General features: G+C 42.0%; 1 protein-coding gene across 2 annotated transcripts in view; it reads left to right on the top strand.

Annotated features, from left to right (window-relative positions):
* The window catches only part of ltbp1 (latent transforming growth factor beta binding protein 1), a 153,107-nt gene that overhangs the window by 12,946 nt on the left and 112,632 nt on the right, over positions 1-27,529 (top strand). For both annotated transcript variants that reach the window (XM_078288599.1, XM_078288598.1), the window contains exons 3-4: positions 4,113-4,467; positions 22,259-22,401. In XM_078288599.1, the coding sequence (XP_078144725.1) occupies positions 4,113-4,467; positions 22,259-22,401 (498 nt within the window). The remainder of the gene's footprint in view (positions 1-4,112; positions 4,468-22,258; positions 22,402-27,529) is intronic.

The following is a 27,529-nucleotide window of genomic DNA, read 5'->3' as shown; positions in this document are numbered from 1 at the left end:
ACTTGTCGCAGTAAGATCTTTTTGGAACAGCACTGCCATGTTGTTTTCGAGGCTACTGCCCATGATGCCTTGCAATGTGTTTTTTTTGCAAGGTGCTATTCAAGCTGCTGAAAGCTGATATTTTGTGCCGATATTCATGCCAAAAAGTTCCAAAATTATTCCCCTGATTTTTCCCCAGAATTTTGCCTCATAGAATCAAGCTCACTATCAAAACCCAGATTATTAATAATAATATGAAAAAGAAAGCATATTCATACATACTACAAATTGAATCACATCAAAATCCATCATATCAGAAATAGATGACACTGACTGGACCAGATCTGATTTTTAATAAAACGCTATTGGCCCCATATATCAGCAAAACAATATATCTTCTTGCAGTGGTTTTATTCATTAGGGTCCCACACATTTGTTGTTCTTGCAGAAGTTTTGACACCCAGGGAGGAGGAGAGGTTTTTTCCCCCCAACGTGGTGGCAGATGTCTTTAGTTGGCCTTTTCGTTTCTCTTTCATTAATCATTTTCACAAATCACAAAGCCACTAATTAGGCTAACAAGTTTAGTGAGGAGGCGACACACCCTCAGGGACCCTGGGGGATTATGGGAGGGACCGGCCTCTTTCTGACTCATTTCCCCTGCCAGCTTCACACACACATACACACACACACACACACACACACATACAGTCTTTTGCATTCAGCAGAGCATGTTGTGTGTATCTGTGTGTGTGTGTGTGTGTGTGTGTGTTCTTGTACTTTTATCCTTGTGAGAACCAGTTTGAGTTTTAGACCTTCAGAGTGAGGACATTTTGGCCGGTCCTCACTTCTGCAAGGGGCTTAAGGGTCCTGACTTCTTTAAAGGGCTAAATATTTATAGTATATAGTAAATATTTTGAAATAAACACCGCCTAAATATTACAAGTCACTCCCAGTGAAGAAGAGGGCGCAGATTTTAAGCCGTAATTGTGTAAAATCAGGCTTTATTTTCTGTTTAATTTTTCAGACTATAGCTTGCAGCTTGCGTGTTGCTTTAGTGTCTGTTGGCTTGAATGGGCTGCGATTGACAGAAGGCGGGTCCTAATGTAACCGCAGACAACGTTAGCTATTGGTTGACACTTTATGTATGTAACTGATTTAAAAATATCTTTAATCGTGGCACATGCATGTAAAAACAGCCAGAATTAACATTAAATTGATAGAAAATGTAAAAAAAAACTGAGCAAAAACTCAAATCACGCTGGAATTGTCCTTTAAGGGTGTGGATTTAGGTTTAGGGTTAAGATCAGAATTAGGATTAGGTTAGGAATGAATGTCGTCAATGGAAAATCCTCACAAGTATAGTGAGACAAGTGTGTATGTGTGTGTGTGTGCAGGTGCGTGTGATCTACATCTGCTATCAAGATCCTTTGTATATTTTCACCAAACAAATCTTTGCGTGTATGTGCATGAGTGTGTGTTGGAGTGTGTAAACTTTGGCCACGTTGTCCACGAGGCAGGCTTTGTAGTTGAAAAATGGAAGCCCCTATCATCTGCCTGGGGAGAATAGAGCCCAGTGTAATTACAGGCTGTCTGCCAGCCTCCTGTACAAATACAAGACACACACACCCCCACACACACACATACACACACAGACTTCCGAACCCCATGCCCATAATTTCATTGTTGGGTCCAGGAGTAAACAAGCAATTGATTGCTGGACTGGTCAAGCAAATTGACTGCAGGACGAATAAATACAATCAACTCTGCTTATGAAAAATGAGCATTATGTGTTGCAGTTTGTTTATAGTTGATGTCATGAATATATCCACCGAATATCCAGTGTCCAATATGAAGCTGACTTTGCTCTGGTACGTGAAGCCCACAGCTGAGTGCAACAAGTTCATGCCCATTCTTTGTGGGTTGTCAAAAGGCATTGTGGGAAACATAGGAAATCAGAAACTGAAGTAGAAGTTGATGAGGCAGGTTGAGGGGAAGTGGGTACAACAAATGGAGCATTGCTAGTCATCTATCAGCTGAGCGCTACGCACACCACATCACAATCCATTCTCATAACAAAGCGGTCTATTTAAATGACCTCCTCTTACACTGATTCTTGCTACACCTTTGATAGTGTGGACCATTCTTAACCAATTGACACCTTGCTGAGGGTTGGCTTTGGAAGCAAAGCAGTTGGTTTCAGAGTTAACCAATTTGTAAGGAACACAGTTTGTGAGGTATGGGAATGTTAGGTCTGACCCAATTGTTCTCGCGAAAGGTGTTCCCCAAGGATCAATCCTTGGTCCTCTGCTTTTTCTTATTATTTGTGCTGAGAATAATGACAATATGTACCATCTGTATGCTGATGATACGATCCTGTATTTATGTGCTCCCTCTGGAAAATCTGCTTTTATGAAATTACAGTCTGATTTTAACTCCTTGGAACATGCCGCATTACATTGAAATTTGCTTTTAACTGCAAATAAGACAAAGGCAATGGTTCACCTCCTGCTGTACAAAGGCTTCTAACCTCGCGATCAAAACTCTAGAGAGTATTCCTATTGAATTTGTAGATAGATATAAATACCTAGGTATTTAAATTGGATGGAAATCTTAGTTTCAAATGTGTTTGTCCAAGAAACTGAAGTTCACGCTTGGCTTCTTTATCAGGTTTAAATCATGCTATCCTATGGCTTCATGTAAACAGCTGGTTGCTGGCCTATTCCTGTTACAGCTTGACTATGTGGTACCATTTATAGATTTGCCTCTTTGTCTACTTTGTCCAAACTTGACTCACCATAGCATGCTGCTTTGAGATGCATTATAAATCTAGGTTCTAGGACCTATAATTGCATACTTTATAGTTCACTTGCTGCACGTAGGATGCAACACAGGTATGTTTTTATGTATAAGGCCATCCTTGGCATTTTCCTATGTACATTAATTCTAAAATTTTATTGACATAAGACATAATCGTAGATCCAATAGATGGCTCTATTGCAAGGTACCAAGTGTTGGTACCAAGAAGAGTTTGTTTTATTTTGGCCCATGGTCCTGGAATGAGCTGCAACACTCAAGCGTGAGTCGCTCATCTCATTGGCTGGTTTTAGAAGGAAATTAACTGGCATTGTCACTGAAAGCTGTTCTTGTTTCAGGCTGTATTTTTTTTTTTTTTTATCACACTACATTATGTGTCACATGGCAGATTTTATTTCCATTTCAAGTTTTAAATTTCATTGTTCTTTTTTGTCACTTGTGTGGTGTTTGTGTTTAAAAGTTACTATTGTTAGTGCTGCCTCTTGGAATGGTCTCCCCTGTAAAAGAGAAACTTTTCAGTGAGACTAGGTTGGATTTCTCCAAGTAATTGCAATTTGCTGTTGTGGCTGAAATCACCATCTTGAATGTTGTAGCAACAAAATGTCATCCCGTTCTACTGCTTCTTCCGATTGCAGCCCAAAGAACTGTACAATCCTAAGCATTGCTGTGTGTGCGTACACGCTTGCAAGTGCACATCTAACTTTGACATGTCAAAACTGCTCAGTAGGAGGTTTTTGAGAAATAATGGCCCAAAACCCTCCATAACCAACTTCCATGATAAATGATAAAATTACTGCCAGAGGGATCCCTGCCATGACATCACACATGTGGCATCTCGCATGGGACACTGTGTCAGATTTTGGACAATCTGTGTGTGTGTGTGTGTGTGTGTGTGTGTGTAAATTAATTGTTAAGTGACATGAAGTCCAACTGTTTAGTAAAGCAAATAGGATGCATATTGTACTACTAACCCTGTTCTTTTTTAATTTAAGAGTGAACATGCAAGGAAAGCTGTCATTGCAAAAAGACCCCTAATAACTGGATTGAAGACATTTTAATACTTTTTCAGATCTGAAATTTAGATACTGTAAGATGTCAGATGTTTCGATAACCCTGGAATGCGTGGGTTTATTCATGTGCATGTGTGTACATTCAAATTTATGTAAACTCATGTCCAGTTTGTCCATATGCTTGCATCTGTTTCTCTGTTTTTGTATGAGTGTGTGACCTCGTATCCTCATCACTCGTTCTCATCCACTCTCTCTCTCTCTCTTTCCTCGTTCTCTCTCTCTCTCCTCTGTCTGGGCTTTGTGCTGTAGCCAGCTGTATCCCCCAGTGCCAGAACGGAGGAATGTGCCTCAGGCCTCAGCTCTGTGTCTGCAAGCCTGGTTCCAAGGGGAAGGCATGCGAACAGAAGACGGTGCCCACCCCCTCCTTCCCAGCTCTGCCTGGGAATGGGCCCACCAATGGACACACCAACGGACACACCACCGGTCACACCAATGGACACACCAACGGACACAACGTGGTACCCCAGCGGCCCATACCTCAGCAGGTGCCCCCCCAGGGTTACGCCCCTGCCCCTGGCCTCCCTCCAGTCAGCAACATGGCCCAGATGAGACTGACTGTCAAGCAGGCCCCCCAACTAGTCCGACCGCAGTACATCCAGCAGCAGTGAGTATCACCCTTTTATTCTACCTTTATTTATCCTGCGACGCCCTGCTTCGCAGTCATACAGTTCCGCGCATTCAGACTGGGAGCTGCCCAGTGCAGAAGACTGCGAAGACCGGTACTCAATGGTCATTTTTGCGGTAGGGTAGAGTGATACTCGTTCACTTTCCCTAGCCTGTTCGAGGGGGTTTTGAACAGATGACCCTTCAGCCACAAGCCCAGATCTCGAACGTCTAGGAACGTCACGAACTCCAGGTCTTTGGATAATTGGCAACTCCCGCCACTCCTAATGAATCCCAGTGATGTCCTTGTGAAGCGTTGTTTGGCTAAGTGTCACGATGTTGAGAAAGTGTAAACCCGGTGTAAAGAATCAATCCCCACCAATCTGGTTTTGCTTCACATTCCCTTGCAGTTTATTGATGGATTCCCAATCGTATTTCACGTCAAGCATCGCCCCAAGCTGGTATGAGAGCTCATCTGTTGATAATCATACAGGCGGTGTGTTTAGTGCCGTGCTGACTGTTTGACAGTGTGGTGAATGGCAAGGCCCCCCCAAGCCAACTCTCCATAACAATTAGTTTGACATGAGCTCAGTGAATATTAATGTTTTCCTCAGGACCTTTTTTTAAACAAGGATCCCCCACTGCGCAGACTGTGTTATTGTGGTTTATGTAGCTGGCGCACTCTCATTATCGCCATCCGTCAGTGTGATAGGTAGAATTTCTCCCAGCATTTTAATAAAGTGCAGTTGAAACGCCACTAAGTCCTGCTGTGGTTAACTGTTGGTTTGTTTTGCCTGTCACTACAGTAGATGGCTGGAAAATGTGCAATCGCATCAGACACACCAAAAAAAGGCCCCCTCGCCTTGTCAAGTCCAATCGGAGTGAATGCAGACGCGAAGCAAATCTCCGCTTTTCAGACGAATGTGGGGCAGCCTGTTGATGGAAACGTCCAAAATTACCTGGCAGAGCGTCCAAGTAATGTTGGCACAGATCGGGCCAGACTCCGATATTGATGAATGATATTTAAAATGTTAATGAATACGTTTTATGTGCTGTGTTTTACGTGCACTCGCTGTAAAACGTCAAGGGTTTTTATGCGCTGCACAGGCGAGAGTAATTGCTACCAGATCTGTGTCCTCGAAAGCTGCTCTCAATTTCCAGTGGGGATTTATCTCTCACAGGGAGCTATTCTCCCATTGCTCGTAGCAACAGTGGAACTTGTCATCTGATAGGATGAAAAAATATTGCAATAATCTCCAGGTCAATAACTCCTAATCAGATCAGTTCGGTATGCATAAGCAGCGGAGAGAAAGCGATAGACAAGTTTCATTTTTGTCATACAGAAAGTATTTGAACAAGATCTGCCCAATATGTCTGCAAATTTAGCAGATTTCAGATAATATCTTAAGATATTATTTTGATATTACCGCTAGAGATTATCCAGTGATACAGTATTTTGGCAGCCATCTATAAAACATCAAATTCTCCTCTGAGTCTCAAACCTCTCTGTCTACATCTATCAGGCATAGTAACCCTACCAAACCCCCTTTGTACCAAATTAGGGCAAATTATGATCTTAAATTCATATCACAATATCATTTGAAGCATTGACAATAACGGTATATCATACTATATATGTTTTTATTTTTTAAATGTCAATAAAAATGGTCCTGAAAGTGTGAAAGAATCTGGTATACAGCCTTTAGATCCAATGTTTTCATCATTTTGTTAAAGCTCTCTCAACTGTTTGAAAAGGAAGCATGTCCTTACATAGATAAAGTTATAGTATGTGTAATGTATCTCCACCACTTGCTTTTTTCCTAATAAGGACAACCTTTAGAAAATGCTTGAGCAAGTGACATCTGACTTGTAGAGCAAGCATTTGTTTTCCAACTGCTATAGTCAAAATCCATACTGTAGAGCAAACTCCAACCGATATACCTTTATACCATCAATACTGCCCACCCCTAGCCCAAATAGAGTAAATATAGGCTCATTAAAATGTGCTAGTACAGTGTGGGGACCCAAAAACAACAGGCTTGTGATGCATTTGTGCTCCCAACCCAGTTTAAGAAAAACTTGGCTATGGTCTTCAGTTAAAGGTGTCCCGTAATGGTTGTAGTTCCCGTTTCAACCACCTCATTTCTCCAAACCCTCATTACTGGACGAATACTCAAAGTTTGGCGGCCGCTTTAAGAGAAGGAAAAGCTACCAACCTGCAGTTACAAATGAAATGGGAAAGACAAATGTCCAGGGGAAGCGTTTTGTCTGTGTCAGCACTGCGATGAGCAATTGCAGCGAGATGTCAATGGCACTTTCCTGGAAATGCACGGTTAAAGGGTAATTCCCATTCAGTTTATGTGTGGTTATAAGGCTAAACTGTGATGAAGAGTGCTTCCCCATCATTCTGGTCCAAGCCATAAATCACGGGAGACAGGTTAATGCTACTGTAATGGCTGTCACTAAGGTTCAGCTGCTAGGGTCAAATGCTATAGCCGAACGTGCAGGCGCTTTACGACAGCGAGCCTCTGCTTCTGGTAACCCTTTGAGCTGTCACACCAGGGAAAAAATAAATGGATAAAACATGTTGCCGTTCAGAATAATGCAATTTCCCTCAGGAAGAAAAAGGATAAACATGGGGTTTGATTTGGAATTTGAGCAAGAGAAGGCCCATTATTCGGCACGGGTTTCTACAGCTGACCTCAGAGAAACCCCAGATTAGTTGTTCCGATGCTTGGACAAACGGAGTGAGATTTGTTGGCTGATCTGGGCAAAAATATATTGAAATGAATGGTTTCAGATATTGGAGCTAGTTGAGCTGCACTTAATTTAAGATGCCAGTCAAACTACCCGAGATGTTGACTAAATAGTGTAATGGAGGTTGTAAGCTACACTGGAATGCATCACATACAGGCATACAAGCGCTCCTCATGTTACAGTATCAGTATACGTTCAGCAGTTTTTTTTATGTCTCTTGGTTTTTTCTTCTAGAGATCAAAGAGTAGTTAAAGGGGTTTGGCCATGGATCAGGTTTCTTTATTTGGCTTAACAGGGGAATGAGGGCTCAAGATTTAGAGCGGAGACATTGATGTGCGTGTGTGTGTGTGTCTGTGTGTGTCTGTGTGTGTGTGTGTCTGTGTGTGTCTGTGTGTGTACGTAACCATGTGTACACTGCTACTTATACTGTATCTGCTTTTGTATGTGTGTGTGTATGTGTGTGTGTGTGTGTGTGTGTGTGTGTGTAGTATTCAGTCACATTTGGTGAACATTGAAGAAGGAAAACCTTTACTGAAAGTAAACCAACATGTTTTGGCTCCTATAGCCTTCATCAGGGTAAAAGAACAATAAGACAATTTTCAAAATACATAGAATCAAGCTCCAATCAGACATGGCCACCTATGGCCAATCTGACCAATCATATTGTAACACATCCAAGTCACTGGCTTGGAGGGAATTTCAAATTTAACCCTTTAGAAACATACCATAACACAGCTTAAAAAGAAACAGGACTACAGAGATGTCGAAAATAAATACATAGGATATTATATGAATTAAAAGAGGTCAGTGTGAGGCTAAAAATTCCCAATAGAAACCCAAAAAAACAACAGATCAGGAGACGTTCCAGTACACAAAATGAAGTAATAAAATGAAAACCAATAAAAAAGGAAATCCTTGATATGGAAGTCCTCATTCATCCCATTTGGATAGAGACATTTAAAGTTAAAAATCCAAAAAGCCTCTCTGAGTTGTCTAAAATAATCAACATCTACTCCCCGTTGTCCCAGAGAAATCTTCTCTATACCTATAAAAGAGAATCCAGATAAAGAGTGTTTGGCTTCTTTAAAATGACTGGCTAAAGTATTTTAACATCTTACCTTTTAATAGAACTTCTGTGTGCTGCGATGCATTCCTTCAAAGACTGTTCAGTTTCACCAATATATACTTTACGACAAGGGCAGGAAACCATATAAATACCATTTTTGGTTTTACATATAATAAAACTCTTTATCTCCATGGCTTTACCAGAAACTGTGTGTGTGTATATGTAATGGATGTGGTTAGGGGTGGCATGTCTTCAGTAGGTAGAACCTTATCCATACAGGAAAACAGTGAGGAACATGAAATAGCATTCCAACATACTGTATGTGACGAGAGGACGACACAAATTTCAGGTTTCAACTTTCTTGGTCCCAATCGGCAATCAGGCATAATAGTCAATTGCCAATGTAAGGTGTTAATCCAGAGTTCAGGCAATCAGCAAAAGACAAATCATCAGAACCACCACTGCCATCACCACCAATCATTGCCATCATGATCTCTCTCCCTCCCCTCCAACATTTAGGAGGTCAAAGGCAGTAGACATAAAGGAGTCCTCTACTCATGTTAGGAGGTCTAAGGTAGTAGGATAAAGGAGTCCTCTGCTAATGTTAGGAGGTCTAGGGTAGTAGGGATAAAGGAGTCCTCTACTAATGTTAGGAGGTCAAGGTAGTAGGAAAAAGGAGTCCTCTACGAATGTTAGGAGGTCTAAGGTAGTTGGAATAAAAGAATCCTCCGCTACCAACATTTATGAGGTCTAAGGCAGTAGGAATAAAGGAGTCCTCCTTTACCAACATTTGGAGGTCTAAGGTAGTAGGATAAAGGAGTCCTCCTCTACCAACATTTTGGACGTTTGAGGCAGTAGGGATGAACATTTAGGAGGTTTAAAGCAGGTCTAAAGGAGTCCTTTACCAACATTTTGGAGGGTTCAGGCAGTAGGGATAAAAGAGTACTTAAGCCTGTTTTTCTTGGCAGTAGCAAGACCGATGCAATGGCCAGAGGGTTGTACCTTATACACAGAATGTAAGGGATGGCTATAGTCAGAGATGGCAGTTGCTTTGTTTACCACCTGCCTGCTGTATACGAACTGTACTCCTGCTATCTTACTGGCCACCTCCACAATTTTTGCTTGAGCATTCTTCTCTCTAATGCCAAGATTATCAACCAACAAATAACTGAAAAAGTCAGTACTGTCTTTTAAAACAGAAAAAAATATTCAAAGCATAGTAGGAGAACAGATTCAAAGTGCAATTTAGTTAGGCTGGCTTTCCATGGTACAACTTGAATGCAACTTCAGTTCTGTGCAACTTTGTTGTGTTGGAAATCCATAGTACAACCATCCAATAAAAACCATGAATTGGGTATGTGTCCTAATTTGGAATGTTCTGGATGAGTTTGGTGATGTAGCAACTGTAAAATATGCTAATTTGCAACTAATTGCACGGAAGTTGCATTGTGTAAAGCCAGCCTTAGGCATGAGGCCAACATATACAACAAAAAATGGCAAAAATATGGACAAGAGCCCATATATTACTGGTTACTGTTCATGCCTGAGGGGTGAAGACATACCCCTCTGTGCTGTGCTGATGAAGGGAAATTACATTTTGTGCTTACTTTCTCTTTAGCTACTTAAGAAAGGGAGGAATAGATGAAATGAGGCGAAAGGACCGATTAGAAAGTCGGGCCGCACAGGTGCCTCTATAGGCGGCTTACTTCTCAAATCCGCTGGCTTTACCAAGTAAGCGTAAGGCCTGTCTGTCTGTCTCCTTCTCAGCCCTGCATCCACAGTGAGAGGTTTAAGGATATCCGTTGACACCCACACTATAAACTGTTATGGTCATTAAGCCTTAACTGTATGATGTTGCTTGACTAATGGAGTTTCTTTGGTCAATGCTTGTAGTGTGTGCTGTTCCAAGGGCAAACCTCATAGCTGCCTGTCTGAACTTGCATCCCTGCGGTTTGCAGAGTCCTCACCCTTTGAGAGGGTAGGGAAACATGTCAAGCACTAGGGATCCTGTTAGTAATGTATGAGTCCCTGTTCTGGAGCTGGTCATCGATGAGCATTGTCTCTTTTGCAGCATCTGTCTCTTTGCTCTTCTGCACTTTCTCTCCTTCCCATTCTATTTTTATCTCTCTCAATCCCACTTCCGTCCATCTATGCTTCTCTTTTTACTGAGGAAACCCCCCCTTGCTTAGTGAGTAGGCTACGTGTCATAGACCTACACAAGCATAGGATAACATTCCTTGTTTCCTGTAATCACATCTACCATTACAAACTTTCTATTCCTCTGTCATGGGTGTATTCTTACTCCACTATTTCCTCATCCATTCTTTGTCCTTTGATTTTATTGTTGGGGAAGACTATGGGTCAGTGTCGATTTATTTGTTTGTTCATTTGTTTGTCTGTCCATCACTGCTAATCGGATTTTGACAAAACTTGGGAGAATGATACACCTCAGTACTGCGTTCCAGCAATTTCAAAATGACATTGATTTACCCAAAGGTGGGCGCTACTTTGCTTGGTCCTTCATTGGGCCACGTGTCATACACAATATCACTGATTGAATTTTGACGAATTTTTCCAGCATTTTCAAAATTACACTGATTGGCCCAAGAGGAGCACTGCAATTACAGATCAAAACAAGGTGACGTCTTTGTTACTGATTTGCCCAGAGTGGGTCTGCAACATTCAGAGGGGATGACATGTTTACTGTTGCCTTGTTAAAAGTGGAGCTGCTTGTTGAGGGGTCAGGGTCAGGTTCAGGTTGAGGAACCTCGCCCCTCAACACTGGTGAGAGTAGCAGCAGCAGCAGTAGGCTGAGTCAAAAGAAGAGAGAATACAGCAGGATGACTCTATCTGTCCCATTCCACACACTTATTTCCCCTTGCTTTGGTCGGTGTTGTATGAGCCACAAGAGCACGGTCATTGGGATTTTACTGATGTCCAAGTTTTTTTTTTTATGGGGTGTGTGTGGAAGAGTGGAACCCTCACTGACACAGGAATTTCTTCGCGCAGCCGAAAGCCCGTCAAGTTACTACATCCTTTCAACCTATTTTTCATGACACATTGGCTCAAAAAATGTTGTCTTTGTAATTCACTGGACTGCACTGGTCCAAACACCTGTGCGGAATAGGCAGGGCGCTGGTATTGGTTCAATCAACCAGTCAGAGACCCAACTAGCCGGAACGAAGCGTCGACATACAGGGATATCCTCCCTTTCCCTCTCTGCATTCTGCCTGCCCTCACGTTGTAGTATTGTTATTATCCGAGAGGGCTCTGGTGAGGTTCAGCGGGTTCATTACGGTAGACCGGAGTATGTCAGCTCTCGTGGGGAGGAGGAGGACTTGGAAGGCGAGAGTGTAGAGGCCGGCGGTGGAGTGTGAATGTGGCCAGAGAATTCAGCGCAATGAAGGCCGAGACTGAACAGATTCACCCCCCTGCCCCGGCCCCACCCCCCAGTCACCAATCTGTTTATGCAGAAATAAGTAAGATCTCCTCTCTGATACTCAAGACTCGCAGGCTCTTGTAACCATTCCTTGGACACTGTTCAAAATCTTCTCTTTCTTTCTCTCTTTCTTTTTTTAATTTAATTGCACAGCCATCGCCAACACACCCGGTCGTGCCAGATATTTTGTTGAGACTGGAATGAGGTCCTATGTTTATAACTTCTCTCTTGCCCTCACTATTTCTCTCTCTCTCCCTCTCTCTCTCTCTTTCTCAGCTCAGATTTTCAGCTCTTTCTTGCTGGCATATTTAGGGCTGAGCTTCTGTAGAAACGATTGTATTCATCTGACGCCATAACAATATGCGTACCTGCCACCGCTAGTGAAATCCCTCAATGCCGTGGCTAAACCCTGATTCTTACTGGATTGTACCTTTGTGAGAAATGTTCGGAAACCCCTGACTCACACACACACAATCCTGCATCATTGTTTATGTTGTTCGCTCTTTGCAGGCAGAACAAAGCATTGACCCCAAACCGACCCCGCAGTACACACTGGGTGACAATAGTCTTTCCTCTGCTCCAGACTTCTTAACCACACTTGAATGGTTCAGTCTATAGCCAGCTTAGGAGATGAAGTCAAAGAGATAAATAATGAGGTGATGAAACTTAAGTGCAATAGGAAGACCTGTGCTAAATGTAGACAGACATACAGGGAGAGGTAGAAAGCAAGGGGGTACGGCAGACAGAGACCCAAGGCAATGATCCACGGAGTTTAGCAGCTTAGACAGATACACAGTGGTAAATGACGCCTATTCTCATTTGGCCCGTAACACCCTCTATACTCCAGAGACATAAGATTGGATGAGATTCTTCAGTGATTCCTGTGGGAAAACTGTCATTGCAGAAGGAAATAGTAATAGGATACAACAAGTATCCTATTACACACCAGGACTCCCTGGAAGAAGAGATCCTGTATCTCAGTGGGACCTTCCTGGCTAAATAAAGGATAAATAAAAATAAAATATAAAAAAAGAAGAATAAGATATACATAAGAATATAGCAAATGGGGGTATTACTCTTTTCAACTGACATTTCAACACTAGAACATGTTAAGTAGAATATATAATGTTATATTCATCTCCAAATAGGCTTGGGCCGATATTCGATATTGTGGAATATTTCGTGAAAATCACAATATTTTCCACAGTGTTGAATATCACCACCCAGCTAACATTAGCTAACTTTATGGAACAACATCATGGATGTACGCCTCAGTCCAGTTGCTGTAATCCTTGATTTGGACCTTTTCCAGCTCCAAGTGTCTCCTGACGACATTGAAGGATTTTTTTGGTGTATATTAGTAATATTAGTATATTTATATTTTTTTCATATTTCATATTTTTTTTATCCAAAGACTGGTTGAGTTTGCGTCTTTTTCCATCTGCTTCACTGCCTGCTTCACTGCTTCACTTCCTCATGTCTCCTACCCCGAGTATGACGTAAATCAGTTATAGCTGCAGCGAAAAATGTGAATTCCCACCTTCCAGGAAAAGAGCGAGGGAGAGAGACAGGGACAGACAGAGAGCCAGAGATGGGCACAGACAGAGCCTCTTTAGCTAGCTAGCTTGCCTTATGTCGGCAGGTATTGAGCTGAATCAGCAGAGTGAGGCTGAGGAAAAGCCCTGACCTCTAACCCCCCCCCCCCCCCCCCCCCTCAATGGAGGATGGCAAAGAGATATACACCCCACTCTCTATTCTAGGAATGGATGGCTGACAAACACACACACACAAACATGTGGACTTGTACACACACAGTTGCACACACGCACAACAACAAAGTTGCTAGACTTTTCACCTAATCACACACACACACACACACACTCATACACACAGGCATGTGCACTAAGTGAAGAATCACACACAAACACATACAAACTCACAAAGAAACTTTATCCTAACATACTGTCTAAAAGCAGAGGTGAACATCCCATACAAACAATCATACTTGTATACGCATTATACCATACAGTAGACTCACACACAGCCTACACATACTTGCATAACATCAACAGAATAGCTATTTAAGACATTGTGGGGGAAAGTGGAGCTATTTACAAGGCTATCACATTCTGTTTATTTATACTATGCCAGAGGGGCCTATCGTATGGATGGGCTGAAGATATGAGCCGGTTGCCAAATGGCTGAGTCTTTCTGTGGCCCCTCCACTCTCTTCCCACGCCCCCTTTTGAATCTCCATGGACCTGTTAGGTTCACATAACCCGCAGGTTCAACGTCAACACAAACCAATCCTGTAATCCCTACCTTTTCATAATTGTACATGTTCTGAAATATATATTTTTACATAACCTTTTATTTTTCTTTGTTGCATCCTATTACCATGTGCTGCTGCAATGGCCTATTTTCCCCACAGGGATCGTTACATTTTCAACTCATCTTAGTGATAATATCATATTCATCAGTTCATCATCACTTTTTCTAATGCTGCACTGCTTCACAGCCATTCAGTTACAGGCATTCACACCTGGAAGCTACCCAGTATAGACAGTCTTCTACTGTTGACCATTGAGCTGCTTCACTGGAGAGCTTGGGGGGTGAAGTGCCTTGCTCTGCTTGTCCTCCTCCTTTTGTTCCCGATCTCATCCTATAGCATTCTGGGTGTTCTCATCCATGTCCTGGTTTTCTTTAGACTCCTGTGTAAATATTTGCTCTTTTGGGCAGGGGTCAACTTTGACCTGGATTTGCTGTCGTGGAAGGGATTCCCCTCGTTGTCCCACTGGTACACTTTGCATTTACATTTGCTTGTGAAATAGTCCTACTCACTCCTATCCCTCAATTTACTTTTTAAAACTCTTTTTAATATTTATACAATTTCTCTCTCTTGCTTTTTCTCTCTCATTCTGCCTTTTTTCTGGCTTCCTTGTATAGAGGCAAAGAGCCTGACCTTAAGAGGCGATCGTCTCTTCCCCAGTTTCCAGGCGCACGGTTGTTGGAAGGCCTTTTAATCTTTCCTGGTGTTCCTTAAAGACTAATTATTCTCAGAAAAGGCCTTTGAAATGTATCAGTCATGCCTTATAAAGATGGAGGGAGCCTTTCTACTTCCATTTGTGCCCTTCAACTTCAGCGCAGATTAGCCATTCCTACGCCGCTCCCTAGAAGAGAGGGAATTTGCATTAATTTGGCCCAGACTGACATAAGAGATTATTTGAGGATTTTATAGTCAATATAAATCTAGGCTGAAATGTTCTTGTTTTATTGGCATTGTGCTTCCAAAGTGACCATTTTCATGATGTAAATTACTTGCAGTTTTTATGACTTTTTATCCAGTGCTGCAGACAACATAAAAAGCTACTTTGGGAAGGACTTACTTGCACAGTGGCAGGCTCCTCTGATTTGGTCATTGAATGGATGCATTTGGGAAAGATGCAGCAATCATTAGTCACTATTTTGTACATTGTTAACACCAGAAAATCCCCTGGATTCATTTCAACAACCTTCCCCTTTATCTGCTGGTGCGTGATTCATCTCTGGAACTAAGTGGAGATAAGCTGCTTATCTCTAATAAAGTCATACTGCATGATCGCAATTCAGAGCACATGCCCCATGTGACTGTGAGTGAAGCTCTGGCATTTAGTCTCTAGGTAAACAGGGCTGGGCTGTATATATCTGACCTATTTGAAAAGATAAATGATGGGAAATACAGTACGTCTCCAACCAGACCATGTTTAAATATTAGAGGATGAAGACGATGTGCGGTTGAACCCGTCGCTAACAGCTGACCAAACAGTGAGGAGCAGAGATAGATATATTCAGATTGACTTTTATTTTTACCGCAAGCCCTTGCCAGGAGGATTTGGGGGCTCAAATAGATTTACTGATTATTTTCGCTGCACTCCTGAAGTAATACACAACAGGGTCCAATCTGGCGACGCCACAAGACGACGGAACCTCCAAAAAAACGTCTCAAACTTTGAAAGGCAATGAAAAATACAGTTTGCCTATTCAAAACGTTGTAGCTGCAGACCACACAGGCCCGTCAAACCAAGCAGCTCGCAGTGTGAACAAGCAGTGACGGATTCTGCTGTCTTATTTGGGTCATTATTGCGGTCTTTAATGAGTCATTAAATCCAGCCCTCACACTGAGCTTCACTGTAGACTTCTCCTTACCTGCTGGGGAAGGCCCAGTGGGATGTGGATGCTCAGCGGAGGAAGGAAAAAAAAAACACCTTGCAGAAAATCTGAAAGGCTTTTGTTCAAGAAACTTGACTTGCACTTAAAAAGAAAGTTCCCCTCTGAAGTGAGTCATCGTTTCCTGTTGAGGAGAAAGAGACGGGCTGCAGGAAAGCCACTTTCACAAATACACTTCGGTTTGCGCCTTTGTACCATCGGTTGCTTTAGGATTTATTAGTGTGTGTGTTATCCACTCAAGGAAGCCCTTGGTGCTGTGTCCCTTTTTTCTGCCACTGTACTCTGACATGGTACAAAGTGACTCAGTGCAATAACATTTTGTCAGGCCACAGTTAGTGCTACAATTGAGAATACATAACGCTGGGTGACTCACTGCCTCAGGGAGCAGCAGCTGCAGCCTGGGGAATAGGAGCGTAGGGATACCCACTGCTGCCATACTGCCAGCTCTGCTCACTACTGTCCCCATTTAAAGCAATATTCCACTTAGTTTTAACATGGGGGTTATTCGGCACTTGACCGCCATGAAAACCAGAATATAAACTAATCATAAAGATCGGATGTAGCTGGACGAGTTTGTAGCGTACAGATTTTTACTTCCCATTCATTTGAATGAGGCCACAAAAATAGCCTGAAAACTGACATTTACCACATTGGTGAAACATATTCAACAACAGATTCCGCTACTGTGATTTTCAACTGACTGTGGGTCCAACGAAACATAATTTCTCCAAATAGCATTTTTATTGATAGACGAGAACATAGCGGAGGGATACAATTTAGGAGAGATAGTTCCTGTTTGGGAGACCGGATCTAGTTTTATTTTTAAATACTAATTATAGTGTAAACCAAGAATAGAAATGCAAAATAATGAAGGACCCAAGATTGCTTTATTGTCTTAAAAGCAGGGTCTGTTGTTGAATCTGTTCACCAACGTGTTAAATGTCAGTTTTCAGTCTATTTTCATGGCCTCATTCAAATGAATGGGAAGTAAAAATCTGAACACTACAAACTCGTCCAGCTGCATCTGATCTTGGTGATTAGTTTATATTCTGGTTTTCATGGTGGTCAAGTGCTGAATAACCTCCATGTTAAAACTAAGTGGAATAGTGCTTTAAAATGAATGGCATTAGGGTGTCCTGGTGGCTCAGTTGGCTAAGGCACATCCCATCTGCTCGCTATGTTCTGGGTTCCAATCCAGCCTGAGATCTTCGTCGCATGTCATCCTCCCCTTTCTCTCCCATGTGTCTCTCCACTGTCATCTGTCTGACAAAGCAGAAATGCCAAGCATCTTTAAAAATCAATGATATACTCTCTTAGAAGTAAGGAAGCTACTTTTGAGAGGTTTGGAAAAATAAATGAAGCACATCTCAATTCACTTTAATATTTGAAACTGTACTGAGAGTATGGCTGTCAGATATATTTAGCCCAGGTGGGACTGTATGAGCTGGGTGGGATACACAGAAGGTAATCTCTACTGTTTTTTTGTTGAAACTTGAGGTAACACACTTTTTATTTTGAAAGATTACTTTTGGGCATATGGGCCTAAGGATAGTAGATTCTGATATCAACACAAGCATAGCATTATCACCTGATGCCAAACTCACGGTCATGGTTTTAGTTACTCCAAAGATATTTTACAGCTTGTTGATATCTTACTCGGCAGTGATTTGTGTTCAAACCAGCCTTCGGTAACACGTGGAATGCTGTTCTTACTGTATGTGCACGAGGCATCGTCCAAGAGCAAAATGCAATAAGTTATGAGGGGATAGATGTCCTGAAACAGCCACGCACAGGTGCCGAACTGTCGAAGTTTTCCGAGAAATGTATAAGAGCGGAGCTTCCGTTAGGGCGGGTTCGCTCGTTCGTGTCCAAACTTCTGTCAGCGGTCCGCAGAAAAAGCTCAGTTTGGATCATGCTGTGTTGGGCTGAGAGAGGTGGGATGAGGAACAGGTATCACCTCACCCATCAGGGCCGAGAGAGACCAGCCTGGGGACCAGCAGTCCAACATGGCTCGACATCCATCTCCTATGTGATGGATGTCGACCCTCGCCACCTCATGCCAGCTGGCCCAGGCCGACGTTCCGCGATAGTATTCCTCACTCCTCGACTCTTCACGGGCAGGAAAACCGAGGGAAGAGAGGAGGAAAATGGCAGACGCCCATCAAACTCCCTTGCCACGGGGTAATCAATTGTCCTGCAAATAGTTTGAAGCTATTTTTCTCATGTCAGCTTTTCATTGCCGCCGTGTTTCGATTGACTGTCAAGGCCGGCCATCGCCCCCGGCGCTTCTTGGTCTTTCTGGAGCTCAGTACAGTTCGGCGGGAGCTAAGTATAGTAGCCTTTCGTTTCCTGTTCTTAAGTAGGCATTTTATTTGAAGGTGTAGTAAAAATGGGAGGGTGATTGTAAAAACATTCTCCCTCTTTTTTTTAATACGTTCTTTGTGTTTTCACAGTTGTTTTTCTTCTTGAGCTGGGGCCCAACTGAAGTTTGGCCAACAGGCCTAAGTGAGTTATGGTCTTGTAAATGAAGAATGATACAACAGAGCCTTTACACCTGGGCAAGAGCAGAGAAGAGATTTGGTGGGTGATACAGTACAGTGCTTGGCCTATGTATCTGACATACTCCTTGGTGACAACCTGGTATAGTAAGCAGAACTGAGAGCATCAACTAGTCGCAGAAGGCAAATACAGTTGATGACAGTTTTTTGTCAAAAGATACTCGCTGACCACCTTTCACCTTACAATGATGCAATGCAAGATTTATGAATTCTAAAGCAATTCTGAATTCTGAAGTTTTAGAATGTAATACAAAAAAGTGTGGTGCTCTCCTGCCATAGTCATCCTAAAAATAACATTTTCTCTTTATCTACTCCGTCAGTTCACAATTGAAGTATGTACAACCATCAAACACACAGTGAGTTAGCTACTGCATATCCAAAAACATAAAATTACCATAAAACAACTTGTGCAGCATAGTCCAAATGTTCTGTAGCCAAAGCATTGCTAGATTTACCTCATTACTACGAGCAATATTATATAGTTCTACCAGAAACCTCTGCTCATCTCAACCTCCTCTATTGGTTGGTCAGTTGGAAAAATACATTAAAAAGGTTAGCCCATTTCCTTGTTTTGGTTGCCACTCTACCTAGAATAATGATAAGGTAAATCTAGGCCTTTAGGACTTTCAGTGCAAATGTTTGGCAACAAAACACTTGGGTTATGCTGCAAGAACTGCTTCAAGAAATGTTATGGGCATTTTTTTTTTTTGCTGTTTTTGGATGAGTAGATAATGACTACTCTTACAAGTACAGTACATTATATGCATATGAGCCACCAGGTTGCATAGCCACTAGGGCTGAACGATACTGACAGAAAAATAAAAAAAGTTTTTCTTGTCATACATTTTTTTTTGTTGTTTAAAGAAAAGTGATTTAGTTAAAAAAAAACATAGATGTCTGTGTGCAGGATTTACTGAGTTTGAGTCTGATGAAAGGTTTTCACCAAGTTTGATTCATGGACCATCTAAAACACCTTGTTTAGAAATCCATTTTGGACGCCTCTCTCTCTGAAGCAATTAATTGCAGCCTCTGTGATTTGGAAATTGCAGAAGTTCATATTGTGATTTTTTTTTGTATTAATTGTTCAGCTCTTAATAGCCACTGAGTTTTTTAATGGAGAAATAAATTTAAGACTTCCTTTTCTTTGCTGTGCATAGTGGAGATCAGGGTTTATTATCACTTATCACAACTTCTCAAAGCGGGTTAAGTAATTTTGACGTTGATGTACACCAATCCCTTCTCTCATCTTTCCCTCTTGTGAACTCAATCAGAGATACAAGGGTACAAGGATGCCCTGCCTCTACGGGGAAAACGTCCTTATATGTAAATTACATATACACACCACCCTCAACACACACACACACACACACACACACACACACCCTGTCAATTTTTGATCCGGCTCTCTCAGGAGGTCTAAAATATGACTGGAGGGCTGCAATATATTTCTCCTTTGCTCAAACACATTACATCAGGCAGGCATTTCAAAATGGCAGATCACGCAAATTAGATCACTGCAAAAGAAAGACTAGGGAGAGAGACAGACAACTACCTCTACACCATGGTCCACATTATTCAATTCAATCCTGTTCTTGCTCTCTCTCTCTCTCTCTCTCTCTCTCACACACACTCACTCACACACACTTTATCTCTATCTCTGTCTCTTTCCCCTGTCTTTCTGTTGTTATCCTGCCTCTCCTTTTGTATTTGACTTTCATTGGCAATGACACATTTGTTGTAGTTTTAAGCTCCACCCTCTATGCCCCGGCAGATTTTCCCTGAAAAACATTACCTTACAATTTTGTGGAAGCGTCCTTGCCGGGAATTGAACACAGGTCTCCCGATTGAGTCTGCAATCGAACTCCCTGTGGCACACTTTCACCCACGTGACCAACAACTGTATTCATCCACTGTGTAGTGATTTTTAGCTGTACAGTCTCCCATCGCCCACCACCTTCACTTCCTGGAAACAGGGAAAGTAGTCCCTGCTAGTTCAAAACACTACCATAGTTCATCATATTTTGTGTAAATTTGACCAATAACCTCCACAAAACTGCCAGACTTGGCCACATATCATTTAAGATTACTTACCATTTAGCTTAAGAGCTGCTACAAGTCCTCATTTTCTCACTTCTGAGATAATGCTACTATCACTCAACAGTGCATGCTAAAGTGCTAGCATGCCAAAGTGGAGCACCAGAGCCAAAAATCTTCCAGGGACAGGGTTTTACGTATTAATCTCCTATTAATCCCCCTTCGTGCGCACACACCAGATTCAGAAAGCCTCTTAGCCATATTGCTGCAATAAGACTGTATTGAAATGCACTGTTTTTGACTTTTCATCTGTGCCTTGGCTAACTAGAGGATTTTTCTTGGCCCTGCGCTCTTCAGTCTCCCTCTAGACGGAGAACAATCGGCCCACGGAGCTCTCAGATAAGCACCAGTGTCTCCAATGTTGTGTCACTCTACCCCCCACTCCCTTAAACCATTTATCAACGGCTCTCAACGCCACCCATATTGCTGTCCTCTCTCTCTTTCTCTCTCTGGAAGGAAAAGTATTTGACTACTTATTTTTGTCCTCTTTTGCCAGTGACCCAAACGTGTCTCTATGATTTTCAGTGTGGTGGCTGACAATTTGATACGGTCATGCAGTATGAACAAATTCGTACTAGCGTTGTTTATTGCTTAGTGCAGTAGACAGGTTTTCACTCCAACCGAACACGTTGATTTCGCTGGTTACTTCACCTTTAACCAGAGAGGAGGAACTAATCAGTTGAAACAACTGGTGTAGTGTTTGGTTGGAATGAAAACCTGCAGACTCTTGCAGGTTTTAAAAAGCAACTTTTTGTGATGAACCTTTTCAAAGCACATTACAAGTGCAAAGAAGACAAGGTGTGGTTTCCCAGTCCTATTTTTTAAATGGGCAGTCTCTTTGGCCAGCCTGTGCCTTGCCAGTGCTGGGGGCTTGAGGGGAGTCGCACCTGCTCAGATGGACCTAATCTGGACTCAGAAAGTTTGCCATGAGTCAACAGACTTCCAAAGGTTACTTTTAAACAAAATTGCGCTTTTGGGTGATTCTTTTTGGGATATATAAGTGTTTTGTATGTCCACGGAGGAAGGCATTGTGTCAGAATCGGATGTTGACCAGCTGCTTTCTGCTGCACGGCATCTGGTCAAGTTTTACTAACAGGAAAACAGCAGGCCACTCAAGGTGTGAAGGAAAGTCAAAACTCAACAGTGCCATCTTGAGTCTGTGGGGCTAGCTTATGTGTTAGCATGGAGCATGGAGCCAACAATCTACCAGGGACACATGGATGATGTTGACCTATGTTCTCATCACTTATAGCCTGGGTAGGCAACTTTGGAGAAATTAGCAAGAATTTGAAAGTATACAACAACAACAACAAAAAAATCCCTATCTATGCCCGTCAGTTGAGAGGGGCAAACTTAATAAATTACAAATCTATGCAAAACACAGCTCTGCTAGCTCAGCTTTAACAGCTAAATTGGTCAGTGAGACAATTTTCCAAAAACCTGGTATATTTGTATGTATAATTGCATTGTGGCTATTTAAAGTTACTGCACTGATGCTTTGTTTCAAATGCACTATCAGTATGTACAGTTACAAATGAGTGTATTGTTTTTTTTTTTATTATTTCTTCTGTTCTGGTGATTGTATTTATGTGACTATTTGCACTTATTGTAAGATGCTTTTAAGAGCATCCACTAAATGCCTAAAATGTAAATGTGTTCTTTTCCCCTCCAGGATCCGACCCATGCCCATGCACCCGGGTCAGAGCCAGCAGTATGTTATCAAGCCCAAATATTACCACACACACACCCAGACCCACGTGCAGCCCCAACCTGAGAGGCCAATCCCCCTGACAGTGGGACACAACCCCATCCATGGTGAGTAGATCACGCTACAAATACGACTCTCCTACTCTCAGAGATACAATCCTGAATTTATTTGACCCTCTACATTTTGGATTTATTCATATGTTATTGAAGAGTTGGAATTTCAAGTGGAAAATCTTTAGCCTGGCATAGCTCAAAATATAGGTCCATTAAGCTTTCACACATTTTCAGTCCATCTATCAAAAGTTCAGGTATAAGACAAGAACTTACTGAGACAAAGAAAAATAAATTAAAGTATGTACAAGATGAAAAAAGAAATGATACAGTATGAAATAAGTACAACCCCCCCCCCAAACCCCCCCCCCCCCCCCCCACTATACTTCAAATTATGAAATACTACTACTCAATATTGTGAATCACTGTCAACAAGGCCAGTAGTGGGGTGACTCAAGATAGGGCCTTTAAAGGAATAGTTCACCCACCCTCTTATCAGTTGAAACACTGGGGAAGCAAGTTAGCTGGTGCAGTTCTTGAATGAAATGGTTGAGGGCATTTCAAATTTGAGCTTGTTTTCAAGGTCAGTCAGTCAGTCAGTCATCTGTCGCTTCGTGAGATGGCCTCTAGAGGGTGTCTTTGACTGCGAGATGCAGTGTTTCCCATACAGAGGCACAAAATCAAAAGTTGGTCAATGTATAGAAATTGATCTAAATCGATGTGAACATCACGTCATGTTTGCCATTTGGCGATGCACAGACCAGTACACCAGCAACACTGTAATCCAACAGAGTCGCCCAGTGTGAAAATTAAAATGAAACTTGACATTCCACAATTTGCTCAAAACTCGCCTCTGTTTGTAACAGGATTTGTAAACAGTAACCTGATAACCCGTCTTCTGCTGTCCTACAAACTTTAATGGTAGGTAACGTTATTACCTTGTGGTATTTAAGTTACAACATGGGAAAGAAGTTTCTCATTGGCACTTCTGTTGACCAAAAATGGCTTGTTAGTATTGTTAGCACTTCTCATTGAAACCAAAGGGTACTATTAACTGCAAGATAGCTCATTCACTTGTACTGGTTTCAATAGGAATGCTTTTCAGTTAACTGAAAATCCTATGCAGAAACTTTTCACACTGTGAAATTCATGGTGAAACCTGGTGAAGAAAAATAACAGAATTTTTTTTTGAAATGTCAAATTCTTTTTTTTAGAATCAGGGCCCTGGTGTGTGTTTTCAGAAAGAGTTTCTCCACTGGATGCCAAGCAAAGCTATGACAGTTATTAGGACTGCACCAAAAGTAAAACTAAACCCAGTTGTATATCAGAATTCCTGTTGGCAAATGAGGTTCTATTTATTACGTGATGATTTTGTTCATCTGAAGGCATTCCTTTCATGGCAAGCAAAGTCCCAAACGTGTTAAATATGTTCCAAAAACGCCAAAAATGACTTTAAAAAGTGTTTTTTTTTTTGGCTCAGTATTAAGATTTGTGAGCTTTCCTGGACATGGTAAGGTGAGTGGATGGAGGAAGACAGAAGCCAGATGCAACAGTAGAACTAGTGTTAGGATTTTGAGAGTCAAATGATAGTTGAAACTTTGTGTCACTATTCAGTATATTTTGATTTGACCATTGTCATGCCAAAAAAATCCAAGTATCCAGTGTTTCCCCCAGAATTGTATTCTTGTCAGGGTGGGAAAACCTCTGAAACAGCATTTTGACCTACATGTGGTATTATAATGTGATCTGTATCTGAATGTCTTATCTGGATAAGGAAAATGCATGTTAATGCAAGGTGTAAATGGGTGACACACATTGCAACTGGAATGTGATTGGATCTCAGCCAGAGTCAGTCAGGTGGAAATGCAATCCATACGGTGTGTTTGCATTAGAGAGAAAGTATTCCCCCATGTCTCTAACCACTGGTAGAAACATCATCATCACAGGTAGAAACGTCATCGCAGCAGGTAGAAACGTTGTCTCTGTGGGTAGAAACAGCACCTCCGTGGAATGAAACATCATCGTTGCAGGTAGAAACGTCGTCTTCATGGAAAGGAACATCATCGCTGCAGGTAGAAACGTCGTCTTCATGGAAAGGAACATCATCGCTGCAGGTAGAAATGTCATCTTCATGGAAAGGAACATCATCGCAGCAGGTAGAAATGTTGTCTCCACGTGTGCAAACATCTTCGCTATGGGTAGAGACGCCATCACCGCAGGTAGAAACATTGTCTCTGTGGGTAGAAACGCCGCCTCCATGGAAAGGAACATCATCGCTGCAGGTAGAAACGTTGTCTTCATGGGTAGAAATGTCATCAACATGGGTAGAAACATTATCATCACAGGTAGAAACGTCATCATCACAGGTAGAAACGTCATCACAGCAGGTAGAAATGTTGTCTCCACGGGTGCAAGCATCTTCACCATGGGTAGAAACGCCATCACCGCAGGTAGAAACGCCATCACCGCAGGTAGAAACGTTGTCTCTGTGGGTAGAATTGCCGCCTCCGTGGGAAGGAACATTATCGCTGCAGGTAGAAACGTCGTCTTCATGGGTAGAAACACCATCTCTGTGGAAAGAGACATCATTGATGCAGGTAGAAACGTCATCGCCGCAGGTAGAAACGCCATCAACATGGGTAGAAACATCATCGCTGCAGATAGAAATGTCATCACTTTGGGTAGAAACATCGTTGCTGTGAGCAGAAATGTCATCACTTCTGGTAGAAACGTCAGTGCTGCTGGTGGAAACCTCATTGCTGCAGGTTGCCAAGTTTTTGATGCCACCTCACCACCTACTCGCCGGCTTTGCCAAAAATTAGATGTGGACAGTATGCAGACAACCAGAACGCATACCAAGTGTAAATGAGGTCCAAACTCTCCCTTGAAAACCATGCTAAAGAAATTACTTTAGGTGGGTTAGCAGCTCCTTAAAGCAGGGTGAGGACACCCACATGTATTCAAGCCAAAAGAGAACTTACTGTTGATTCTGGGAAGGTCTCTGATAGACACTCTCTCTCTCTCTCTCTCTCTCTCTCTCTCTCTCTCTCTCTCTCTCTCTCTCTCTCTCTCTCTCTCTCTCTCTCTCTCTCTCTCTCTCTCTCTCTCTCTCTCTCTCTCTCTCTCTCTGAGCAGCGACATTATCCAGTGTTCAGGATCCAAGTAAGCCAATTACATCAGAGGCGGCTTGTTATTTCAGGGCTGCTGGATTGATCCCCGCCAACCATTAATCACTGCCAAATGGACATGGTTGCACCCGCTCTACTTTGGGTCGGCCTGTCATTATTTTAGATCAGTGGGTTGGGCGGCACCCTGTTTCTCACGTTACGTACAGAAGCTAGGCCGATTTCAGCGCTATGCCACAGCCTGACGACCTCCCCCAGACCCCCACCCCCCCTCCACCCTCCCCCAAAATCTTCTCCAACATACACATACCTACATTTATGTACACACACACATACACACACCCACACACACCTCCCAAAGGAATGGCTGCTGCTATTTGCTCATGTCAACAGAGTCAAATAATAACACACCGTGGTCTAATTGGGGAAACTAATTGGGTGTGTTTGTGGTGGTGGGAGATGTGGAGGTTTGTTATTATTATACTGAACTACTTCCCGGTAACAGAGAGAATCAAACTGATTCAACATCTGAAGATTCAATTACAGAATGGTAATTATTTGAGTGTCACTTGCGGTGATACTCAGATAACACATGAAAATAAGTGAAAAGTAGCTTAGAGCTAGTTTCAAGCTTGCCATCTGTTTTGTATGTGAAGCTGATCAATATAACACCTTAAAGTATCAAATCTTAGTATATCAATTGTACATTCAGATTTCCAATAATTCCCAACATCTAGGCTAAGCTGATGACATCACACAAATGACAAAAATGAAGACCCAAGGCAACCTGCTTAGGCATATAAATGATTTTAGTCTCAGAGGGGGTTAATTTTGAAGTGCATGACACATTGCACCCCTCCCAAAAAAAGCATCAACAAAATCTCTCTCTCACATACACACATACACAGCTTCCCTTGAATGTCTCTCCACAATTCTTTCAAGCCTAACCACCACGTAAGTGGCTCACTTGCGCACAATACTACAGATGGATAGTACAGATGAATTACTGACCTCCTCTGTCTGCCTGCCATAGTCCATTATTCCAAGTCCAGGCCTTAATTTTTCCTGCGTCTAATCCCACCCCACAAAAACCAGACTAAAAGCATCCAGCAATAGTCTGCAAAACATTTCAGTGCAAATGTTTTATTGATGACGAACATGCATGCAGACTGAAGTTTTTTACACTTGAAATGTTGCGCGACTAAAGTATGAACTTTCATGCAGCAGAGCAGCGACAGCCAGACTAGCGTTTGATTGAGGTGTTTTTCTTCAGTGTTTTTTATTATTTACCTCATTATAGGTGAGCCATGCATCAATCGGAATGTTGTTGATTTCTTTAAATATTTTAATTGGTCTCCCCCCTCACATTTTTTCATAAAAAATCAGGAACCTGAACTCCTGGCACAATATAAAGGTTACTTTATATATTAATTTATAGGCACAGATAAGAAAGAAGGCTACATCGTAATCTAACCCAGAGAAATAAAAGGTAGGCAAATACAGCCTATTATCAACTGAAATTTTGCCGCAATAAATAAAGAGATCATTTAATATATTGATTTTCTATTTCTTTATTGTGTATAGATACACACACAAGTCAAAATAGTATATTTCCACACAGCTATTGTTTTTGCGGCAGTACACTTACAATGAGCTGAAGATATTCCCACTTGTAGCTGAAAAAGCTCAAATCAATAATATCAATACTAGCCTTTGGCCAAAGCGGAGTGATGCATGCAGTAGGAATATGGGCTCTGATTGGGGGCAAAGACAAACGACCTACACCAAACCCAACACATCAACCTAATACATCACAAGCACACCACTAGGGCTGCAACTATCGATCAATATCAATCGATTAATCGATTAGTTGTTTGGTCTATAAAATGTCAGAAAATGGTGAAAAATGTCGATCAGTGTTTCCCAAAGCCCAAGATGACATCCTCAAATGTCTTGTTTTGTCCACAACCCAAAGATATTCAGTTTACTGTCATAGAGGAGTAAAGAAACCAGAAAATATTCACATTTAAGAAGCTGGAATCAGAGAATTTTGACTTATT

This window comes from Centroberyx gerrardi, chromosome 15 (genome assembly GCF_048128805.1).
Source record: "Centroberyx gerrardi isolate f3 chromosome 15, fCenGer3.hap1.cur.20231027, whole genome shotgun sequence".
In the NCBI taxonomy this organism is placed as follows: domain Eukaryota; kingdom Metazoa; phylum Chordata; class Actinopteri; order Beryciformes; family Berycidae; genus Centroberyx; species Centroberyx gerrardi.
The sequence above is the reverse complement of the archived record's forward strand: the minus strand, read 5'-3'. Positions and strand labels throughout refer to the sequence as shown.